Genomic DNA, 20988 nt, shown 5'->3' on the forward strand with positions numbered 1-20988 from the left:
TTAAACTTGAGTCATTCTATCTTAATTTCCTTTATTCCCTTTATCATTTCATGGATCCTGAGCCCTCAAGGTGGAGGCAGCCAGGAGTCTCCATCACATTGCCTTTAAATGACAAGGTCCTGGAGAAACTGAAAATTGCCGTGATACAGGATCTTACAGGGAGTACAGGCAGCTCATTCGCGCCTCCAGTGAAATGACACTCACAAGAGAGCTACTCGCTTTTTCTTCATTCAGGTCAGAATTTCCTCCCAAGTTAAAAAGGGTGTTTAGTAGGTATTAAACCATTTTCTTTGTCCTCCCCTTTTAGTGGTTCTTAGTATTTATTAGACATTAGAATCGACTAGAGAGGGTTAAACAATCTCCATGTGCCCGCCTCCCACAAGACCAACTAAGTTAACTTCTCTGGGGGTAGGACCCAGACGTAATTGTGTTTAAAGCTCCCCAGGTGATTCCACTATGGTTATCATACTTTACTATGTATCTGAATCACCTGGAATTATCATTAAACTGCAGATTCTAATTCTGTAGAGCTTATTTGTGCCTCACAGTCTGTGTTTCTTACAAGCTACAGGTCCATGGACCACACTGTACGTATTATGGTCCTCTTCGTATTCAGGTAAATAAAATCGCTGAATAAAATAATAGAAAACTGACCTGACATGGTAAGAAAAAGCCAAAATCTCTGTAAAAATATTGTTTAAAGAAATTTATTAATACTGACATAAATTAATAAAACATAAATCCAGAATGATTTTAATAACAAAATACACAAGGCTATGGAGATATCCTCCATCGTGGTTTCTCCTGAAACTCTCTCAGTCCAAAAATCCAGGCCATTTTAACCCACACAGGTTGGTCTTTTACCCAGAATTTTCCAAATTCCATAATTTGCACTCTATATACAGATGAAGTTTATAGCTTTATATTGCTATTATAGTTAAATATTTCGCATATCTTGTCTGTTTCTTATAACTTATCTAATTTATAAAATACATTATATAATGGTTTCATGGGCTCCATTTTAAATACAGTGTAAATTTACAAAATTTGAATAGGCAGTGTCTATCTGTTGACCCCCAATATTATATGACATTCCACCATTTGTACATTTCCCAAGGCTGGAGAAGTGCTGATTCACCAGACACAAGCTCCTCTCTGCATCTCCCCCTCCTCAGTCCTACAGTCATTGCTAAGACATGTGAGCCTGGAGGCTGAGTCTTCCTGATATTGAGGGTCTCACTCCCTGTCACTCTCCTCAGAGGAGGAGACCAGAAGATCCTCAAAGAGGCTGCTCCTTGGGGTATGGGAACAGTGTCGCTCAGAATGCTGGAGGACATGAAGGCTCTGATCAGGAGGTGCAGGCTTCTTAGGTAAGACAAAGGTGGGAGCCATATTGAACTGGGAATTCTTCTGTCCACTGTTCAATCCAGTGAAGACAGTTCCGAGGGGCTTGTTCGGAACATGGCTGGACTGTGGAGGCGGACGGACTGCACAAGCCTGGACGGGATTCTGGTGAGGTGTATTGTGTGGAGCCAGAGCAGCTGTCATTGTGATCTCTTGGGGCACCTCTTTAAGTGTAAGTCTATTAGTACTGGGGGGAAGCTGGACAGTCTTGATAACCTTCTGAGAAGGATTCTGAGTGCTCATCTGGGGGTTATGGAAGGGCCTGAGTCTCGGTTTTTTTGGGAGATTCTTGCAAGTCTGGGTGGGAACCTGGGACAACAGATTGCCTGATGCCTGGAGGCTGAGTTTGTAGTTCTGACCCAATTTTTGTGTGGTGGGTTGTGAGCTGGGTTTTGGGTTCACATTAGGACACTTGGCTTGTGCCTGGGAATGGAAGTTGTTACCCAGAGTGTGTGTCTTGGCGAAAGACTGGGGAATGTCATGGGAACAAGCATCAGGCCTGTTGCTGGTTGTCTTGGCAATGAGGGTAGGGTTCTTGAGAGAAGGATGGAGGGATTCAGCAAAAGTCACCTCTCGTCCTTTGCCTGGAACATGAGGTGTGAGGAAGGAACTCAACTCAGGTCTTTTGATGAGGGACTGTGTAGGGCAAAAGGATCTCATGTCAGATGACTTGATATGTTGCCCCCTTGTGAAAACGGGGATCAGGATAGGTCTCTTCTTCGCTGTCTGGACAGGCATTGGCCTGGTAGGATTCTGTGGGTAAAGAAACCTCACATTAGACAGCTCAGGAGTCTCCCTGGCATCCCAAATAGTGTCTGATTTCCCAGACAGTATGAAGTAAAGAACTAATATATTCCATCATGTTCAAACAGAAAATATATGGCAACAATAAGAAAGTTAGGGCTGTGGAAAAGCAACTAAGGCAATAAAGAGTAGAAAACATAATACAGTAGTATTTCCTCTAAGTCAGTAAAAAAAGGAAATAGCCCAAGAAAAAGGCAAAACATGAAATTTCACTGTAGAGCTAATCACACGGCCATTGTACACGTAAAGAGATTCCCAAACTCAGGGGTGATAATGACAAAGGAAAATTGCAATACCAGCTGGTATTTTTTTAGTCTATGCAATGTGATAATGAAAAAATTCATTATATTTTCTGTTGTTAAAGTAAGCAGAAACAAGAATTTTCCTACATTATTGCAGAGGATGTAAATGGTTTATGTTGTTCGAAGGATGATTTGAAAACATTCACCAAATTTAAAAGGTGTGTTGTCAAAACAAGATAAAGGATTGTAGCAGGCATGTGATAAAAAACATTTCCAACATGCACAGAAATGCCCCAACTAACATGTTGCAGGCAGACTTGTCAATAATAACATGAAAACAAATCAACAAATAAAGGAACTGAAATATGAAGATTACATAGACTATGAATCTTGTAGGCCAGCATGGGTTTTTAACATAATCCATTTACATGAGAGGCAAATCAGAGGGCCCAGAAGAGAAACCGAGCAAGGTTCCAGGAATAGGACATACCGTCAGATAGTCTGTCAATTCCTTATCGTTAGTCTGCTGCTTCTCTTGGTGTCTCCGGGGAATGTTTTGCATTAGAGTTTTCTTCTGCTCTTCTTCTTGCCTGCAGAACAAACCATGTCAATGTGTGGGCATGACCAAACATCCTGTCCTAACCAGGGACCAGGAACCAAGGATCAAACACAATTTGGATATTCAATCCTGATTCTTGTTTTGTGGTGAGGGAAGCATTGAAGTCCCCGAGAAGTTTGTCAAGACTCTTTCTGCCTTTATTTTAGACCTAGCCACGAACTCCAGGAAGCCCTGTCCTCTGTGGTTTAACCACTATCTACTTTAGTTTACAGTCTATTGCTTCAGTGCCTACCGTGTGCAAAGTTTCAAAATTTTCCCTGGCCCCTCTCACTTTGTGATTCTCCAGACTAAGAACGAGCTCCTGAGTGTGGACCCCTGAGGGTATTACCTATTTCTCCTATTTCCCTCTCTGTGTCTAGAAATAGCTGTGCACAAAGAGGAGAGGGGAAGACACAAAATCCTTAGGTTCCAAAGCCCAGTTTTCTGATGATGCAGATTTCTTACCATTGACTTTGTTCCTTCTGTCTGTCAGTCTGGCTAAAAGACCCTCGGGTGTGTGGCTCCTGGGGCTTCCTTGGTTCTAGGTTCTCCTTTTTCTTATTTGAGCCCAAGGGCTGGAGGGCGAGGGCTCCATCCCAGCGCTTCATGGGACACCTCTTGCTTTTTTCCGTGTGTCCGAAGGCTCCACAGTTCTTGCACATCACCTGTGAATGGAGGAAACGGGTGGTCAGTGAGCCTGTAGAAGTCACAGACTGCTTTCAAAGGACAACATAAGAACACATAATCGGAGCTGGATATTGGTTTTGGGGAAGGGTTATACACAAGTGATCCTTTAGTTGCTAGCAAATTCAAGAGAGAACAATCCTCCCACTGCCCATTTTCAAGAGGAATCCAGGTAGGAAGGAACAAAATGTGTGCAGGTGGTTATAATGAACCAGACATTGAGGAATGGACAAACAACAATAATACTAAATGGGAAATGAGTCTGCTCCTAAGGGACTCTGAATAGGCCAGCCAGCCGGATAAGGAGGTCACAAGCCAGGCCAGCCTTGGATGGGCAAGGAAGCTGAGTTGCAGACACAAACTTTCCATGTTCAAACACACTGTAGGGCCCATGCAGCTCCACTTACCCTGGTATGTACCTTCTCTGATGGGGAAGCACTCGGCTCCACTGCTCCTCTCTTTCTCTTCTTCAGGTTCCGGACTGTAGGTGGTCCATGGGATTGCTGCTGTTTGTAATGATCTGTCATCTTCCTCAAGTCCTCAGGCCTCTGTTCGGTCTTCTTCAGGCATCGATTGTTAGGTTTCCTGAGTAACAAGAAAGTACACAGAATTGCACATAGACATAAAGACAGAAGCCCCATAGGGGCTGGAAAGGGGCTCATTGACCATTAAGTTACATCTACAACTATTTGCTCTTCTCACAAATTGGTGCTTCATTGTGTGTCATTTTATCATCCTCTCCCATCTGTTACCTACTCCTAACCTGGGATGCTGTCTTACACAAGACCACTCAGTTTATAAATGGTCAAATTAGATTTGCACCCTTGAATTCCTGATTCTGAATAATTTTTATCATCAGGGTGCCTGTGCATTTCTTCCCAGAGAATTTCAAACCCAACAAGGCCTGCATCTGGTCTTCCAATATTTATCAATGCCAATAAACCAGCTCCAAGCAACAATTAATTTTTTTTCACCAGCAAAACCATAGGTCTAACAGAATAGCTTCTTACTAGGAACCTGGCAGATCCCTGAACAAAGCTTGGCAAATCTGTGGTTTATGCAAATCAAACCTGTGAAATTTCACACACGATTTGTCTTCCCACTCACTTAATGTTCACACAGAGGTGTACACAAAGTGTACATTCAATGAGAGAATGCCTCTGAAAGCTGACATGCATGTGCGTATTCACACCAGGGGACTCACAAGTAAAAACCTATGTTATGATGAAGGACACATAGGACAGAAGCCTCCCAGCAAATCCAAGCAGCCCACATCTGGGCCCAGAGAGAGTCCCTCTAGTCCTAACCACATTATTCTCTGACCCCTGTCCAACCTGCCCTCTTGGTCTCCATATCCATGTGAAGCTGCGTGAGGCTGGTTCACTGAAGGCTGGCGTTTTTTCTTAGAGTCACAACGAGCTCTGGGGTCCTCTCCTGGCATCAGAGGAAATCGTAGCAGGACCTCCACAGAGGCAACAACAACCCATTTCTCTGTCATCATATCAACCTGATAGAGAAAAACGAGAATTAAGATAGAGTCAGAATTCTGTACACAGGGATAAAGGCCTGAAAAAATAGAACAAACTTGTTATTTTTGTTTATAATATCTAATGTTAATCAGAGTATAGAGTTACCCTTCTGTCATGGCCCACAGTGTGTTGGCTGATGACCTGGAGGTACAATCAGAGATGGAAAGCAGAGAGTAAAATGAGAAATTCTAGTGCTCCCCAGGTGGGTACTGAGGAGTTGTAGCAGCTGCATATGACAGTGCCCATTCTGATAGGTTGCATTTGCATTTTAATTTGTCGGTGCCCATGTTGTAAAACTTGAATATCACCCCTGCTCATGGGAGAAGAACCTGTCTTAGGATTGACTCTAGACTTTTGACTCTACCTGTTCCACCTACAAGAGGTACTCTGGTGGTGAAGTGGTTAAGTGCTCAACTGTTAACTGAAAGGTCGGTGTTTAGAACCCACTGTCCATCCAGTGGAAGAAAGACATGGCAGTTTGCAGAAGCCTTGTAAACCTTATGGAGTAGTTCTACTCTATCCAATAGGATTGTTATGAGTCAGAATTGACTGCTTAGGATTAGAATGCCACCTACATGGTCTCTACATGGAACAAGTGATTCGTGGTTGGCTGCTAAAGGAAAGAAGGAGCCCTAGTGACACAATTATTAACTGCTCAGTTTCTAACCTAAAGGTCAGTGGTCTGAACCTACCAGCAGCCCTGAGAGAGAAAAGACCTGGTGATCTGCTCCACTAAAGATTACAGCCTAGGAAATCCTATGGGGCAGTTCTATAGTAATCCTATAGGATTACTGTGAGTCAAAATCAACTTGAGAACACACGACAATAACAACTAAAGGAAATATTGGGGGCTCAAACCTATCCAATGGCATCATGGTAAAAAGGTGTGGTGATGTGCTTCTGTAAAAATTACAGCCAAAAAATCCCTGTGGAGCTCAGTTCTCCACTGTAGAAAATGGGGCAGCCATGAGTTGAAGCTGACTCGATGGCTATCGGTGTAGTTTTGGTTGGTTTATTCCAGCTGTCTCATTTGACTCAATGCTCCCATACTTACATCTCTTTGTGGGATCCCAAACTGCTTTAAGAGATTCTTCCCCTTTTCCATTGAAAGAATGTTGGGATCCATCAGGGTTGGTGCTATCCTAAGTGTTCTGTTGCCCTGTGAGGATAGGAAAAGAGACCACCGAATTCATTATATTCCTGAAATTTACCCAATGCAGGATTCAGTCAGAAACAGTCTCTCTGTGTCTACCATTTCACCTGTTACCTCCTCTTTCGTCCTACCTATACTTATTCTTCTCCTACTGGTGACATGATATGAAATGAGAATTAAGTGGATGAATTGAAAAAGTTGTTCACTACACTTAACATGAGAGATATATATCAAATGAATATCACTTCTTTAAACAGCCTACATATTACAGCATAAAGTACTTAGAAAAATTGACCTGGCTATTGGCCTCATAAAATACTCAATATATGCAAAGACTAGGAATTTTACAGTCTATATTCTCCCTTTATTAAATTTAACTGAACTAGATATGGCTGCATTATTTTAAGTCCTTTATAATAATGGTCAGGTTTTTAAACTTTGAAATAGACTCCTCGGAATTGTTGGGATAAAATAAGATTCAAACAGAAGCCATAAAGTATTGAGAAAAGAAAAGATAAAGCTCCTTATGACAAAACTTTGTGCAGAATCAAAAGTTGTTCAGGAAAAATGTCTTAGTCAAAGTTCCCATATTACCAAAGTAAAAAAAGATGAAAGAGCTCATCTTATGAAATTACATACAGAAAAAAAACAAGAGTCCAAAAGAAACAGAGGGAATTAGTTGGTCTAAGAATAAATACCACGTAATAGAAAAAATCAGTAGTACTTGTTACGGATTGAATTGTGGCCCCCCAAAATGTGTGTCGACTTGGCTAGGCAATAATTCCTAGTATTGTGTGATTGTCCTCCATTTTGTCATCTGATGTGATTTTCCTATGTGTTATAAATTCTACCTCTATGTTGTTAATGAGATGGGATTAGAGGCAGTTATGTTAATGAGGCAGGACTCAATCTATGATTAGGTTGTGTCTTAAATTGATCTCTTTTGGGATATAAAAAAGAGAAGTGAGCAGAGAAACAGGGGAACCTCATACCACCAAGAAAGTAGAGCCAGAAGTGCATGTCTTTTGGACCCAGGATCCCTGGGCTGAGAAGCTCATCGTAGCGCATGGGAAGATTGGTGACAAGGATCAATCCCTAGAGCTGACAGAGAGAGAAAGCCGTCTCCTGCAGCTAGAACCCTGAATTTGGATTTCTAACCTCCAAGACTGTCAGAGAATAAACTTCTTTTTGTTAAAGCCACGCATTTTTGATATCTCAGTTATAGCAACACTAGATATCTAAGACAGTATACAATAGAAAAAAATGATTATTTCTTTGCAAACATATTTAGACTATATTAATCACATTTAACATAAAAGATAATACAATGTAATATAATATGTTAGGAAAAAGAAAAGATAATATTTCCATAGAAACAGGAAAGAAAGGATCAGGAAATGCTATATCTAATTCTGGTGGGAACATAATTGAAAAATATAAAATAATGTATGCTTTCCTTTTTACAAATTGAGTCACATAATTGAGACAAGAGGAAGTGCTTTCCAACTAGAAATTTAGGTGAAAAAAATCTTGCATCTACCACAGGACTGGTTGCTGCACATCTGAGATCCTAATCTGTCTAATTCACTGCTTATCCTCAGGGCCTTAATGAACATTTCTGAACTATTCATTGAAAATTCTCTGTTCTAAGAGATACCATTAAAAAAAAAGTAACCTAACCTACTATACAGCTACAGTAGTCAAAACAGGCTGGTACTGGCACAATGACAGACACATCAACCAATAGAACAGAATTGAGAACCCGGAAGTAAATCAATCCACCTAGGGTCACCTGATCTATGACAAAGGCCCAAAATCCAACAAATGGGGAAAAGACCTTTTTTTTGTAACAAGTGGTGCTGGCAAAACTGTATGTCCACCGGCAAAAAAAAAAAAAAGAAAAAATGAAACAGGACCCACAGCTCACACCATTCAAAAAACTACTTCAAAATGGATCTCTAAGACCTAAATGTAAAACCCAAAATTATAAAGGTCATAGAAGAAAGAATAGAGTCAATGCTAGAGGTCCTAATACATGTCGTTAACAGGATACAAACCATAACTAACAACACACAAACTCTAGAAGATAAGCCAGATAACTGGACTCTTCTAAAAACTCAACACTTATGCTCATCAAAAGACTTCACCAAAAGAGTAAAGAGAGAACCTACAGACTGGGGAAACCTTTGGCTAAGACAAATCTGACAAAGGACTAAACTCTAAAACCTCCAGGAGAATCCAGCATCTTTACAACAAAAAGAAATAATCCAATTAAAAAATGGGCAAGGATATGATCGCACATTTCACCAAAGAAGACATTAAAAAAAAAAAACAGATACATGAGGAAAAACTCAGAATCACTAGCCATTAAAAAAAAAAAAAAGCCATTAGAGAAATGCAAATCAAAACCACAGTGAGACACGTTCTCATCCTGACACTACCGGCATGATCAAAAAAACAGAAAATAACAAATGTTGGAGAAGCTACAAAGAGACTGGAACTCTTATGCACTGCTGGTGGGAATGCAAAATGGCACAACCACTTTGGAAAATGATAAGGTGCTTCTTTAAAAGGCTAGAAATAGAAATACCATATGATACAGCAATCCCATTTCTAGGAATACATCCTAGGGAAATAAGAGCCATCACACGAATATGCACACCCATGTTCATTGCAGCATTGTTCACAATAGCTAAAAGATGGAAACAACAGATGAAGAGATAAGCAAACTGTACACACAATGGAACACTAGCAATGATAAAGAACAATGATGAATCTGCTAAGTATCTCACAACATGGATGAATTTGGAGGGCATTATGCTGAGTGAAATAAGTCAATCACAAAAGGACTAATATTATATGAGACCACTACTTTAAAAATTCATCATAAGGTTTACACACAAAAAGAAACAATCTCAGATGGTTACGAGGGAGGGTAAGGGTGGGAGGGAAAAACACTAAGTGGGCAATAGATAAGTGGTAACTTTGGTGAAAGGTAATACAGTACAGAACACTAGGGAAGCCAGCACATCTTGTCCAAGCCAAGGTCATGGAAGCTCCATAGACACATTCAAACTTCCTGGGACCAAATTGCTGGGCTGAATGTTATGGGGACCATAGACTCTGGGAACATACAGCTCAACTTGCATAACATAGTTTTTAAAGAAAATGTTCTACATTCTACTTTGGTGAGTAGAATCTGGGGTCTTAAAATTTTGTGAGTGGCCATCTAAGACACTCCACTGGTCTCAACTTGTCTGGAGCAAGGGAGAAAGAAGAACACCAAAGACACAAGGGAAAGATTAGTCCAAAGGACTGATGGGCCACAACCACCATGACTGCTACCAGACTGAGTCCAGCACAACTAGCTGGTGCCCAGCTACCACCACCAACTGCCCTGGGAGGGATCACAATAGAGGGTCCCGGAGAGAGTTGGAGAAAAATGTAGAACAAAATTCTAACTCACACACAAAAAGACCAGATTTACTGGTCTGAGGCTGAAGAAACCCTGAGAGTGTGGCCCCCAGACACCCTTATAGCTCAGTAATGAAGTTACTCCTGAGTTTCACCCTTCAGCCAAAGATTAGACAGGTCCATAAAACATATCAAGACTAAATGGGCACCCCAGCTCAGGGGCAAGGAAGAGAAGGCAGGAGGTGACTGGAAAGCTGGTAATGGGGAACCCAAGGTTGAAAAGGGAAGAGTGTTGACATTTTGTGGGGTTGGCAAAAAATAAATAAATAAATAAAAGCAACATTTATTCCAACACCTAAAACCTTCCCTGTGTAGATTTCTCTCACTTCTATTTTTTGAAGGTATAAACGGAGGCCCAAAATTAGAATTTGAACTAACCTTTTCCTTCTGCCTGTCTGCAGCTGCTCAGATATTTGAACGCTGGGCAAACTCCCTGGACACAGAGGGACGCCGAGGATGACTGAAGAAGAGTCAGACTGAGGGGGAGTTTCCTTTTTCCGCTGAACTTTATACTGCCTCTGCACCGAAGGTCATGCATTCAAGCTAACTCAATCAAGTTAACACAATCACATTTGATTATGACACAAACACTAACATAATCACTGTTCCCAGATTGGATTCAATATTTTCTTTGGGGTTTACTCTTGCTCAGCATTTATATTTTATCACATATGTATACACCTGAAACAGTACACTATAACTTGGTGTTTCTCACTCCCAAGAATTTGAAAAATTTTTGCATATATTTATATATTTTTAAAAACGTATAGCTTTCTAGAGTGTTTGAAATACTTATACATATGTTAACGTACCGCAGGTTCTATTCTGCACCTTTTCTTTTTGCTCAAATAAGTGTTTCTGAAAAGTTTCTATGTTGATGCTCTAGTTCACTCAGTTTCACTGTTGTATATTATTTATGCGTGTGTATGCAACAGACTTTTCATTTTTTATCCCTTCTGCTTTAAGTGGACATTTAGGTTGTTCCAATATTGTCTTTCCACTAGTGATGCCCCCATGAATATCCTTGACCACTTATCCTTTTTGATATGGATAAATAGTGAAGAATAGAATTGCTGCATCATCACTTTCCCGTGCCTTTTGATTTAGTCCATGTGACCATGTTGCCCTTGGAAATGGTTCAACCAATTACGCTCCTGTTAATGCTAGAGGTGAATCTTCATTTTCTGTGTCATTGCCACACTGGGTAGTGTATGAATTTTTATGAATTCTATGTATGTGAAATAGTATTATTGTTTTCCTTTAAAACAAACAAACAAACAAACAAAACCCAGTGCCGTCGAGTTGATTCCGACTCATAGCGCCCCTATAGGACAGGGTAGAACTGCCCCATAGAGTTTCCAAGGAGCGCCTGGCAGATTCGAACTACTGACCCTTTGGTTAGCCACCGTAGTACTTAATAATAAAATACATGTTTTCCTTTACATGTATTTTATTAGTATGCTGCTATTTATACTTTCTTATGTTATTCACCATATGAGGTATCTTAGTTATCTAGAGCTGCTGTTATAACAGGAATACCACAAGTAGAATGGTTTTAGCAAACAGAAATTTATTGTCTCACACTTTTGGAGGCTATTATTGTAGTAGTTGTTAGGTGCTGTCAAGTTGGTCCTGCCTCAGTGAGACCCTGTGTACAACAGAAGAAAACACTGTCCCATCCTGCCCCATCCTCACAATCTTTGCTATTCTAGAGCCAATTGTTGCAGCCACTGTGTCAATCCATCTCGTAGAGGATCTTCCTCTCTTTTGCTGACCCTCTGTTTTATAAAGCGTGATGTCCTTCTCCAGGGACTGTTGTTGTTTTTGTTAGGTACCGTTGAGTCGGTTCCTACTCATAGCGACCCTATGTACCACAGAACGAAACATTGCCTGGTCCTGCGTCATCCTTACAATCGTTATGTTTGAGCCCATTGTTGCAGCCACTGGGTTAATCTAACTCGTTGAGGGTCTTCCTCTTTTCCACTTACCCTGTACTTTACCAAGCATGATGTTCTTCTCCAGGGACTGATCCCTCCTGACAACATGTCCAAATTACATAAGATGCAGTCTCGCCATCCTTGCTTCTAAGGATCATTCTGGTTGTACTTCTTCCAAGACAGATTTATTCATTCTTTTGGCAGTCCATGGTATGTTCAATATTCTTTGCCAACACCACAATTCAAAGGTGTCAATTCTTCAGTCTTCCTTACTCATTGCCCAGTTTTCACATGCATATGATGGGATAGAAAATACCACGGCTTGGGTCAGGCGCACCTTAGTCTTCAAGGTAACTTCTTTGCTTTTCAACACTTTAAAGAGGTCCTTTGCAGCAGATTGGCCCAATGCAACTCGACTTTTAATTTCCTGACTGCTGCTTTCATATGTGTTGATTGTGGATCGAAGTAAAATGAAATCCTTGACAACTTCAACCTTTTCTCCATTTATCATGATGTGGCTTATTGGTCCATTTGTGAGGATTTCTGTTTTCTTTATGTTTTTTTTTATGTTGAGGTGCAATCCATATTGAAGGCTGTGATTTTTGATCTTCATCAGTAAGTGCCTTAAGTCCTCTTCTCTTTCAGCGAAGAAGGTTGTGTTATCTGCATAACGCAGGTTGTTAATAAGCCTTCCTCCAATCCTGATGCCCAGTTCTTCGTATAGTCCAGTTTCTCAGATTATTTGATTAGCATACAGATTGAATCCAAAGCAACAAATGAACAAATAAAAAAGTTTAATAGGTATAGTGAAAGGATACAGCTCTGATGCACATCTTCCCTGAATTTAAACCACTCAGTATCCCCTCATTCTGTCCAAACTGCCTCTTGATCTATGTACACGTTCCTCATGAGCACACAGTGTTCTGAAATCCCATTCTTGACAAGGTTATCTATAATTTGTTATGATCCACACAGTCAAATGCCTTTGCACAGTCAATAAAACACAGGTAAAAATCCTTCTGGTATTCTCTGCTTTCACCCAGGATCCATCTGATTTCAGCAATGATATCCCTGGTTCCACGTCCTCTTCTGAATCCGGCCTGAATTTCTGGCAGTTCCCGGTGGATATACTGCTGCAGCCATTTTTTAATGATCTTCAACGAAATTTTGCTTGTGTGTGATATTAATGATATTGTTCGATAGTTTCCACATTCAGTTGGATCACCTTTCTTGGGAATAGGAATAAATATGGATCTCTTTTTCCAGTCAGTTGGCCAAGTTGCTGTCTTCTAAATTTCTTGTCATAGATGAGTGAGCACTTCCAGCACTCCATCCATTTGTTGAAACATCTCAATTGATATTCCATTAATTCTTCGAGCTTTGTTTTTCATGAGTGCCTTCAGCGCAGCTTGGACTTCTTCCTTCGTATGCTGATCATATGCTAACTCTTGAAATGGTCAAACGTTGACTAATCCTTTTTGGTATAAAGACTGTGTATTCCTTCCATCTTCTTTTTATGATTCCTGCATCATTTAATATTTTGCCCATAGAATTCTTTACTATTGTAACTCCAGGCTTGAACCTTTTCTTCAGTTCTTTCAGCTTGAGGAACACCAAGCACACTCTTCCCTCTTGGTTTTCCATCTCCAGCTCTTTGCACATGTCATTATAATACTTTACTTTGTCTTCTCGAGCTGCCCTTTGAAATCTTCTGTTCAGTTCTTTTACTTCATCATTTCTTCCTTTTGCTTTAGCTGCTTGATGTTCAAGAGCAAGTTTCAGAGTCTCCCTTGACATCCATCTTGGGTATTTCTTTCTTTCTTGTCTTTTTTTTTTTTTTAATTTTTATTGTGCTTTAAGTGAAAGTTTACAAATCTCGTCAGTCTCTTATACAAAAATTTATATACTTCTTGATATATACTCCTAGTTGCTCTCCCCCTAATGAGACAGCACACTCCTCTCCACTCTCTATTTTTGTGTCCATTCGGCCAGTTGCTGACCCCTCTGCCCTCTCATCTCCCCTTCAGACAGGAGCTGTCCACATAGTCTCATGTGACTACTTGATCCAAGAAGCTGACTCCTCACCAGTGTCATTTTCTACCCCATAGTCCAGTCCAATTCTTATCTGTACAGTTGGCTTTGGGAATGGTTCCTGTCTTGGGCTAATAGAAGATCTGGGGTCCATGACTTCCGGGGTCCTTCTAGTCTCAGTCAGACCATTAAGCCTGGTCTTTTTACGAACATTTCATGTCTGCATCCCACTTATCTCCTGCTCCCTCAGGGGTTCTCTGTAGTGTTCCCTGTCAGGGCAGTCTCTTCTGGTCTCAGGCTGATGTAGTCTCTGGTTTATGTGGCCCTTTCTGTCTCTCTTGCCTTGTGTCTTTGGTGTTCTTCATTCTCCCTTGCTCCAGGTGGGTTGAGACCAATTGGTGCATCATAGATGGCTGCTTGCTAGCATTTAAGACCCCAGACACCACTCTCCAAAGTGGGATGCAGAATGTTTTCTTAATAGATTTTATTATGTCAATTGACCTAGGAGCCCCCTGAAACATGGTCTCCAAACCCCTGTTCCTGCTATGCTGGCCTTGGAAGCATTCATTTTATTCAGGAAACTTCTTTGCTTTTGGTTTAGTCCAGTTGTTCTGACCTCTCCTGTACTGTGTGTTGTCTTTCCCTTTACCTAAGATAGTTCTTCTCTACCATCAAATTTTTATCTAATTAGTGAATACCCCTCTCCCACCCTCCTTCACCTCTCTCTTAACCATCAAAGAATATTTTCTTCTCTGTTTAAACTACTTCTAGAGTTGTTGTAACAGTGGTCTCATACAATACTTGTCCTTCTAAACCAAAAACCCAAACCAAACCCACTGCCGTCAAGTCGACTCTGACTCACAGCAGCCCTATAGGACAGAGTAGAACTGCCCGATAGAGTTTCCAAGGAGTGCCTGGCGGATTCAAACTGCCGACCTCTTGGTTAGCAGCCGTAGCTGTTAACCACTACGCCACCAGGGTTTCCATTTGTCCTTCTACAACTGACTAATTTCACTCAGCGTAATGCCTTCCAGGTTCCTCCATGTTATGAAATGTTTCATGGATTCATCATTGCTCTTTATGGATGTGTAGTATTCCATTGTGTAAATATACCATAATTTATTTATCCATTCATCCATTAATGGGCACCTTGGTTGCTTCCATCTTTTGCTATTATAAACAGTGTTGCAATGAACATGGGTGTGCATACATCTGTTCATGTAAAGGCCCTTATTTCTCTAGGATATATTCCAAAGAGTGGGATTGCTGGATCCTATTTTTTTATGGTAGGTCTGTATCTAGTTTTTTAAGGAAACGCCATATCGATTTGCAAAGTGGTTGTTCTATTTTACATTCCCACCAGCAGTGTATAGTGTTTCAGTCTCTCCAAATCCTCTCCAACATTTATTATTTTGTGTGTTTTTGGATTAATGCCAGCCTTGTTGGAGGGAGATGGAATCTCATTGTAGTTTTGATTTGCATGTCTCTAATGGCTGATGATCGTGAGCATTTCCTTATGTATCTATTAGCTACCTGAAATGTCTTCTTTAGTGAAGTGGCTGGTCATATCTTTTGCCCCTTTTTTAATGGGGCTATTTGTCTTTTTGTAGTTAGGTTTTTGTACTATCATGTAGATTTTAGTGATCAGACGCTGATCAGAAATGTCATAGCTAAAAACTTTTTCCTAGTCTGTAGGTAATCTTTTTACACTTTTGGTGAAGTCTTTTGATGAGCATAGATGTTTGATTTTTAGGCCTACCAGTTATCTACTTTCTCTTCTGCACTGTTAGTAATGTTTTGTATACTGTTTATGCCATGCATTAGGGCTCCTAGCATTGCCCCTATTTTTTCTTCCATGATCTTTATTGCTTTAGATTTTATATTTAGGTATTTGATCTATTTTGAGTTAGTTTTTGTGCCTGGCGTGAGGTATGGGTCTTGTTTCATTTTTTTGCAGATGGATATCCAGTCATGTCAGCACCATTTGTTAAAGAGACTATCTTTTCCCCATTTAACTGACTTTGGGCCTTTGTCAAATATCAGCTGCTCATATGTGGATGGATTTATGTCTGGATTCTCAATTCTGTTCCATTTGTCTATGTATCTGTTGTTGAATCAGTACCAGGCTATTTTGACTACTGCGGCAGTATAATCGGGTTCTAAAATCAGGTAGAGTGAGGCCTCCCACTTTGTTCTTCTTTTTTCAGTAATGCTTTACTTATTTGGGGCCTTTTCCCATTCCATATGAAGTTTATGATTTGTTTTTCCATGTCATTAAAAAATGTCATTGGAATTTGGATCAGAATTGCATCGTATCTATAGATTGCTTTTGGTAGAATAGACATTTTTACAGTGTTGAGTCTTCCTATCCATGAGCAAGGTATGTTTTTCCACTTATGTAGGTCTCTTGGTTTCTTGGAGTAGTGTCTAGTAGATTTCTTTGTCTAGATCTTTTATGTCTCTGGTAAGATTTATTCCTAAGTATTTTATCTTCTTTGGGGCTACTGTAAATGGTATTGATTTGGTGATTTCCTCTTCGATGTTCTTTTTGTTGATGTAGAAGAATCCAGCTGATTTTTGTATGTTTATCTTGTATCCTGATACTCTGCTGAACTCTTCTATTAGTTTTGGTAGTCTTCTTGAGGATTCTCTAGGATTTTCTGTCTATAAGATCATTTTTTTTAAGATCATGTCATCTGCAAATAGAGATAATTTTACTTCTTCCTTAACAATCTGGATGCCCTTTATTTCTTTATCTAGCCTAATTGCTCTGGCTAGGACCTCCAGCACAATGCTGAATAAGAGTAGTGATAAAGGGCATCCTAGTCTGGTTCCTGATCTCAAGGGGAATGCTTTCAGACTCTCTCCATTTAGGATGATGTTGGCTGTTGGCTTTATACAAATGCCCTTTATTTTGTTGAGGAATTTTCCTTCTATTCCTATTTTGCTGAAAGTTTTTATCATGAATGGGTGTCGAACTTTGTCAAATGCCTTTTTTGCATCAGTTGATAAAATCATGATATTCTTTTCTTTTTTTTTTTATGTGGTAAAAAAAAAATTACATTAATTGTTTTTCTAATGTTGAACCATCCCTGCATTTCTGGTACGAACCCCACTTGGTCATGGCGATTTTTTTTTTTATATGTTTTTGAATTCTATTGGCTAGAATTCTATTGAGGATTTTTGCATCTATGTTCATAAGGGATATAGGTCTGTAATTTTTTGGTGGTGTCCTTGTCTGGTTTTGGTACCAGGGATATGCTGGCTTCATAGAATGAGTTTCGGAGTATTCCATCCTTTTCTATGCTCTGAAATACCTTTAGTAGTAGTGGTGTTAACTCTTCTCTGAAAGTTTGATAGAACTCTCTATTGAAGCTATCAGAGCCAGGGCTTTTTTTGGGGGGGCGGATTTTTTTTAATTGCCTTTTCAATCTCTTCTTTTGTTATGGGTTTATTTAGTTTTTCTACCTCTGTTTGTGTTAGTTTAGGTAGGCACCGTGTCTCTAGAAATTCATCCATTTCTGCTAGGTTTTCAGATTTGTTGGGGAACAATTTTTCGTAGTAATCTGATATGATTCTTTTAATTTCAGTTGGGTCTGTTGTAATATCGCCTATCTCATTTCTTATTCAGATTATATTCTTCCTCTCTCGTTTCTCTTTTGTCAGTTTGGCCAACGGCTTATCAATTTTGTTAAATTTTTCAGTGAACCAGCTTTTGGTCTTGTTAACCCTTTCAATTGTTTTTCTGTTCTCTATTTCATTTAATTGTGCTCTAATTTTTATTATTTGCTTTGTTCTTGTGCCTGTGGGTTTCTTTTGTTGCTCTTTGTATTTGTTCAAGTTGTAAGGATAATTCTTTGCTTTTGGCCCTTTCTTCTTTTTGGATGTGCGCATTTATTGATATAAATTGACCTCTGAGCACTGCTCTTGCTGTGTCTTAAAGGTCCTGATAGGAAGTGATTTCACTCTCATTGTGTTCTATGAATTTCATTATTCCATCCTTAATGTCTTCTATAACCCAGTCTTTTTTGAGCAGGGTATTGTACAGTTTCCACGTTTGATTTCTTTTCCCTTTTTTTTTTCTGTTTTTGATTTCTACTTTTATGGCCTTATGGTCAGAAAAGATGCTTTGTAATATTTTGATGTTTTGAATTCTTCTAAGGCTTGTTTTATGACCTAATATGTGGTCTATTCTAGAGAATGTTCCATGTGCACTAGAAAAGAAAGTATACTTGGTTGCTGTTGAGGGGAGCGTTCTGTATATGTCTATGAGGTCAAGTTGGTTGATTGTGGCATTTAGATCTTCAGTGTCTTTACTGTCTTTCTGGATGTTCTGTCATTCACCGAAAGTGGTGTCTTAAAGTCTCCTACTATAATTCTCGAGCTGTCTATCTCACTTTTCAATGCTGTTATAGTTTGTTTTATGTATATTGCTGCCCTGTCAGTGGGTGCATAAATACTTAATATGTTATATCCTCCTGGTATATTGTCCCTCTAATCATTATATAGTGTCCTTCCCTATCCTTTGTGGTGGTGCCTTCCACTTCCACAACTCTGCTCCTCTGACTTTTTGTTGAGTTGTCTAATTCTGTAATTTTATTGTTAAACTTCTGGATTTCTGATTGCTGTTTCTCTATGGAATCTTGCAACTTATTAAATTTTTCATTATGTTCTTGAATAACCTTTTTAATTTCTTTGATTGCTTTACCTGTGTGTTCCTTGGCTTGTTCTGCATAATACCTAATCTCCTTCCTGATCTCATTCCTGATGTCTTGAAGAGTTCTGTGTATTAATCTTTTGTATTCTGTATCTGGTAATTCCAGGAAGGCACCTTCATCCAGAAGATCCCTTGATTCTTTGTTTTGAGAGCTTGTTGAAGTGATCATGGTCTGCTTCTTTATGTGATTTGATATTGACTGTTGTCTCTGAGCCATCTGTAAGTTATTGTATTAGTTTATTTTATGTTTGCTTACTGTATCCTAGCTTCTTGCTTTGTTTTGTTTTAATATGCCCAAATGGGTTGCTTAAGTGAGCTAGCTTGATTATTTTCACCTTTGAAGCTCTAACGTCCTGTCACCATATGGCTAGAGCTGTTATCAGGTATATGAGCCTAGGAGTCCATTCACTTTCTTTGTATGGATTCAGCTCAAGTGTCCAGGTAGTTGGTCATCAAGTGTGTGGTACAGGCTCTGTCCTACAGTTTTAGAGGGGCTGGGGTGATTGGTGTAGGTACAGGCATCTGGTTTCAGCAGGGGGTCATGCTCTGAACAAGGCGGGGTCCTGACAACCATCCCCCGAGTGTCTATGAGGAAAGTGCATCCCTGTTCCCTACAGTGCACAGGTTGGGGGTTCTGCTGATGGACCATGGGCACCCAATTCTTTTGGTTGTAAGGACTGGGAGGTAGCAGTTATCCTTGGACCCCTCTCCTGGGTGAATGGGTGACATGAGTGAAGCCACCAGTCCCTAGAACCCTGACGTGGGTAGGTGAGGACCCTGTTTAAAAGGCAAGGCATTGTCAAACATCAAACACCCACCTCTCCACCACATAACTGAAACAGTTACAGTGTGCCAGCAAGGGTCTATTTTCCAGAAATAGACCCACACATGTCCATGCAGGGGGGAAAGGTATTCAAAGCCCACGGACCATTTATGTCTGGAGAGGAGCTGCTTCTGTCCTGAGCTCCCCAGGTTAGTTAGTAGAGCTGGTATATTATCTTTTCTCCCAATCATGAATTTATTCCTTCTCCAAGACTACTGGAAGAATGGCTCAGAATGCTCAGCAGACCTATCTCAGGCCAGAGAAATTGATAGACACTGAAGCCAGCTTGGGGGCAGGGGGTGTGGTAAAATATACACAAGTACTTAGCTTTTGCTGAGAGCACTGTTCTTCTCTGGTTTTGGAGGTGTGAGTAGGCTGTGTGGCTGGCTGTTTCTCCCTGAGGAAGCTGCAGCCCAATGGTACAACCAGCCTGCTGCAGTCACTCCAGGGAATGGTGACTGAGGATTCCCAGCAATTCAGGTCTGGCAACTTCTCTCCGCTTCTGAACTGTCTCTCCCCTCCTCCATCTGTTTTCTAACTTTGTCTTTGATGTTTAGGGCTCCTGGCTTGTCATAGTTTCACTTGTTTTTTCGGGTCTTTGTTGTAAGAAGGATCACCAGAAGTATCTGGCTACTCTGTCATCTTGGCCCCACCTCCTCTTTCCTGTCTTTTTAATGACCTCTTGCTTTCTTCATGTATGATGTCCTTGATGTCATTCCACAACTTGTCTGGTCTTTGGTCATTAGTGTTCAACGCATCAAATCTATTCTTGAGATGGTCTCTAAATTTAGGTGTGATATACTCAAGGTCATACTTTGGCTCTTGTCGACTTTCTCTAATTCTGGAACTTGCATGTGAGCAATTGACGGTCTGTTCCACAGTCAGCCCCTGCCTTGTTCTGACTGATATTGAGCTTTTCCATTGTCTCTTTCCACAGATATAGTTGATTTGATTCCTGTGTATTCTATCTGGCAAGGAGCTTCCAGCATCACTGCAACATGCAGGCCCCCACATGTCTGTCAGTTTGTCATAGTGTGGGGGCTTGTTTGTTGCTGTGATGCTATAAAGTATGCCACCAGTATTCAAATATCAGCAGGTCAACTATGGAGGATAGGTTTCAGCTGAGCATCTAAACTAAGAAGAACTAGGAAGAATGGCCCAGTGGTCTACTTCTGAAAAGAATTAACCAGTGAAAACCTCATGAATAGCAGCAGAACATTATCTGATATAGTGCTGGAAGATGAGCCCCTCAGGTTGGAAGGCACTCAAAAGATGACTGGGGAAGAGCTGCCTCCTCAAAGTAGAGTCGATCTTGATGACATGGATGGAGTAAAGCTTTTGTGACCTTCAATTGCTGATGTGGCATGACTCAAAATGAGAAGGAACAGCTGCAAACATCCATTGATAATTGGAAAGTGGAACGTATGAAGTATGAATCTAGGAAAATTGGAAATCATCAAAAATGAAATGGAATGCATAAACATTGATATCCTAGGCATTAGTGAGCTGAAATGGACTGGTATTGGTCATTTCGAATTGGACAGTCACATGGTCTACTATGCCGGTAATGAGAACTTGACGAGGAATAGTGT

The 20988-nt window shown here is 40.3% G+C and overlaps 1 protein-coding gene across 1 annotated transcript in view; it reads right to left on the reverse strand.

Moving 5' to 3' along the window:
- Positions 1 to 1236: 1236 nt before the first annotated feature.
- Positions 1237 to 20988, reverse strand: part of LOC135230434 (protein FAM90A27P-like) — a 35068-nt gene continuing 15316 nt past the window's right edge. The window contains exons 2-6 of the mRNA XM_064279724.1: positions 5067 to 5239; positions 4140 to 4317; positions 3514 to 3713; positions 2941 to 3040; positions 1237 to 2157 (exon numbers count right to left, since the gene is read on the reverse strand). Of these exons, the coding sequence (XP_064135794.1) occupies positions 1237 to 2157; positions 2941 to 3040; positions 3514 to 3713; positions 4140 to 4317; positions 5067 to 5239 (1572 nt within the window). The remainder of the gene's footprint in view (positions 2158 to 2940; positions 3041 to 3513; positions 3714 to 4139; positions 4318 to 5066; positions 5240 to 20988) is intronic.

The sequence above is a fragment of the Loxodonta africana genome, chromosome 2, assembly GCF_030014295.1.
Source record: "Loxodonta africana isolate mLoxAfr1 chromosome 2, mLoxAfr1.hap2, whole genome shotgun sequence".
In the NCBI taxonomy this organism is placed as follows: Eukaryota; Metazoa; Chordata; class Mammalia; order Proboscidea; family Elephantidae; genus Loxodonta; species Loxodonta africana.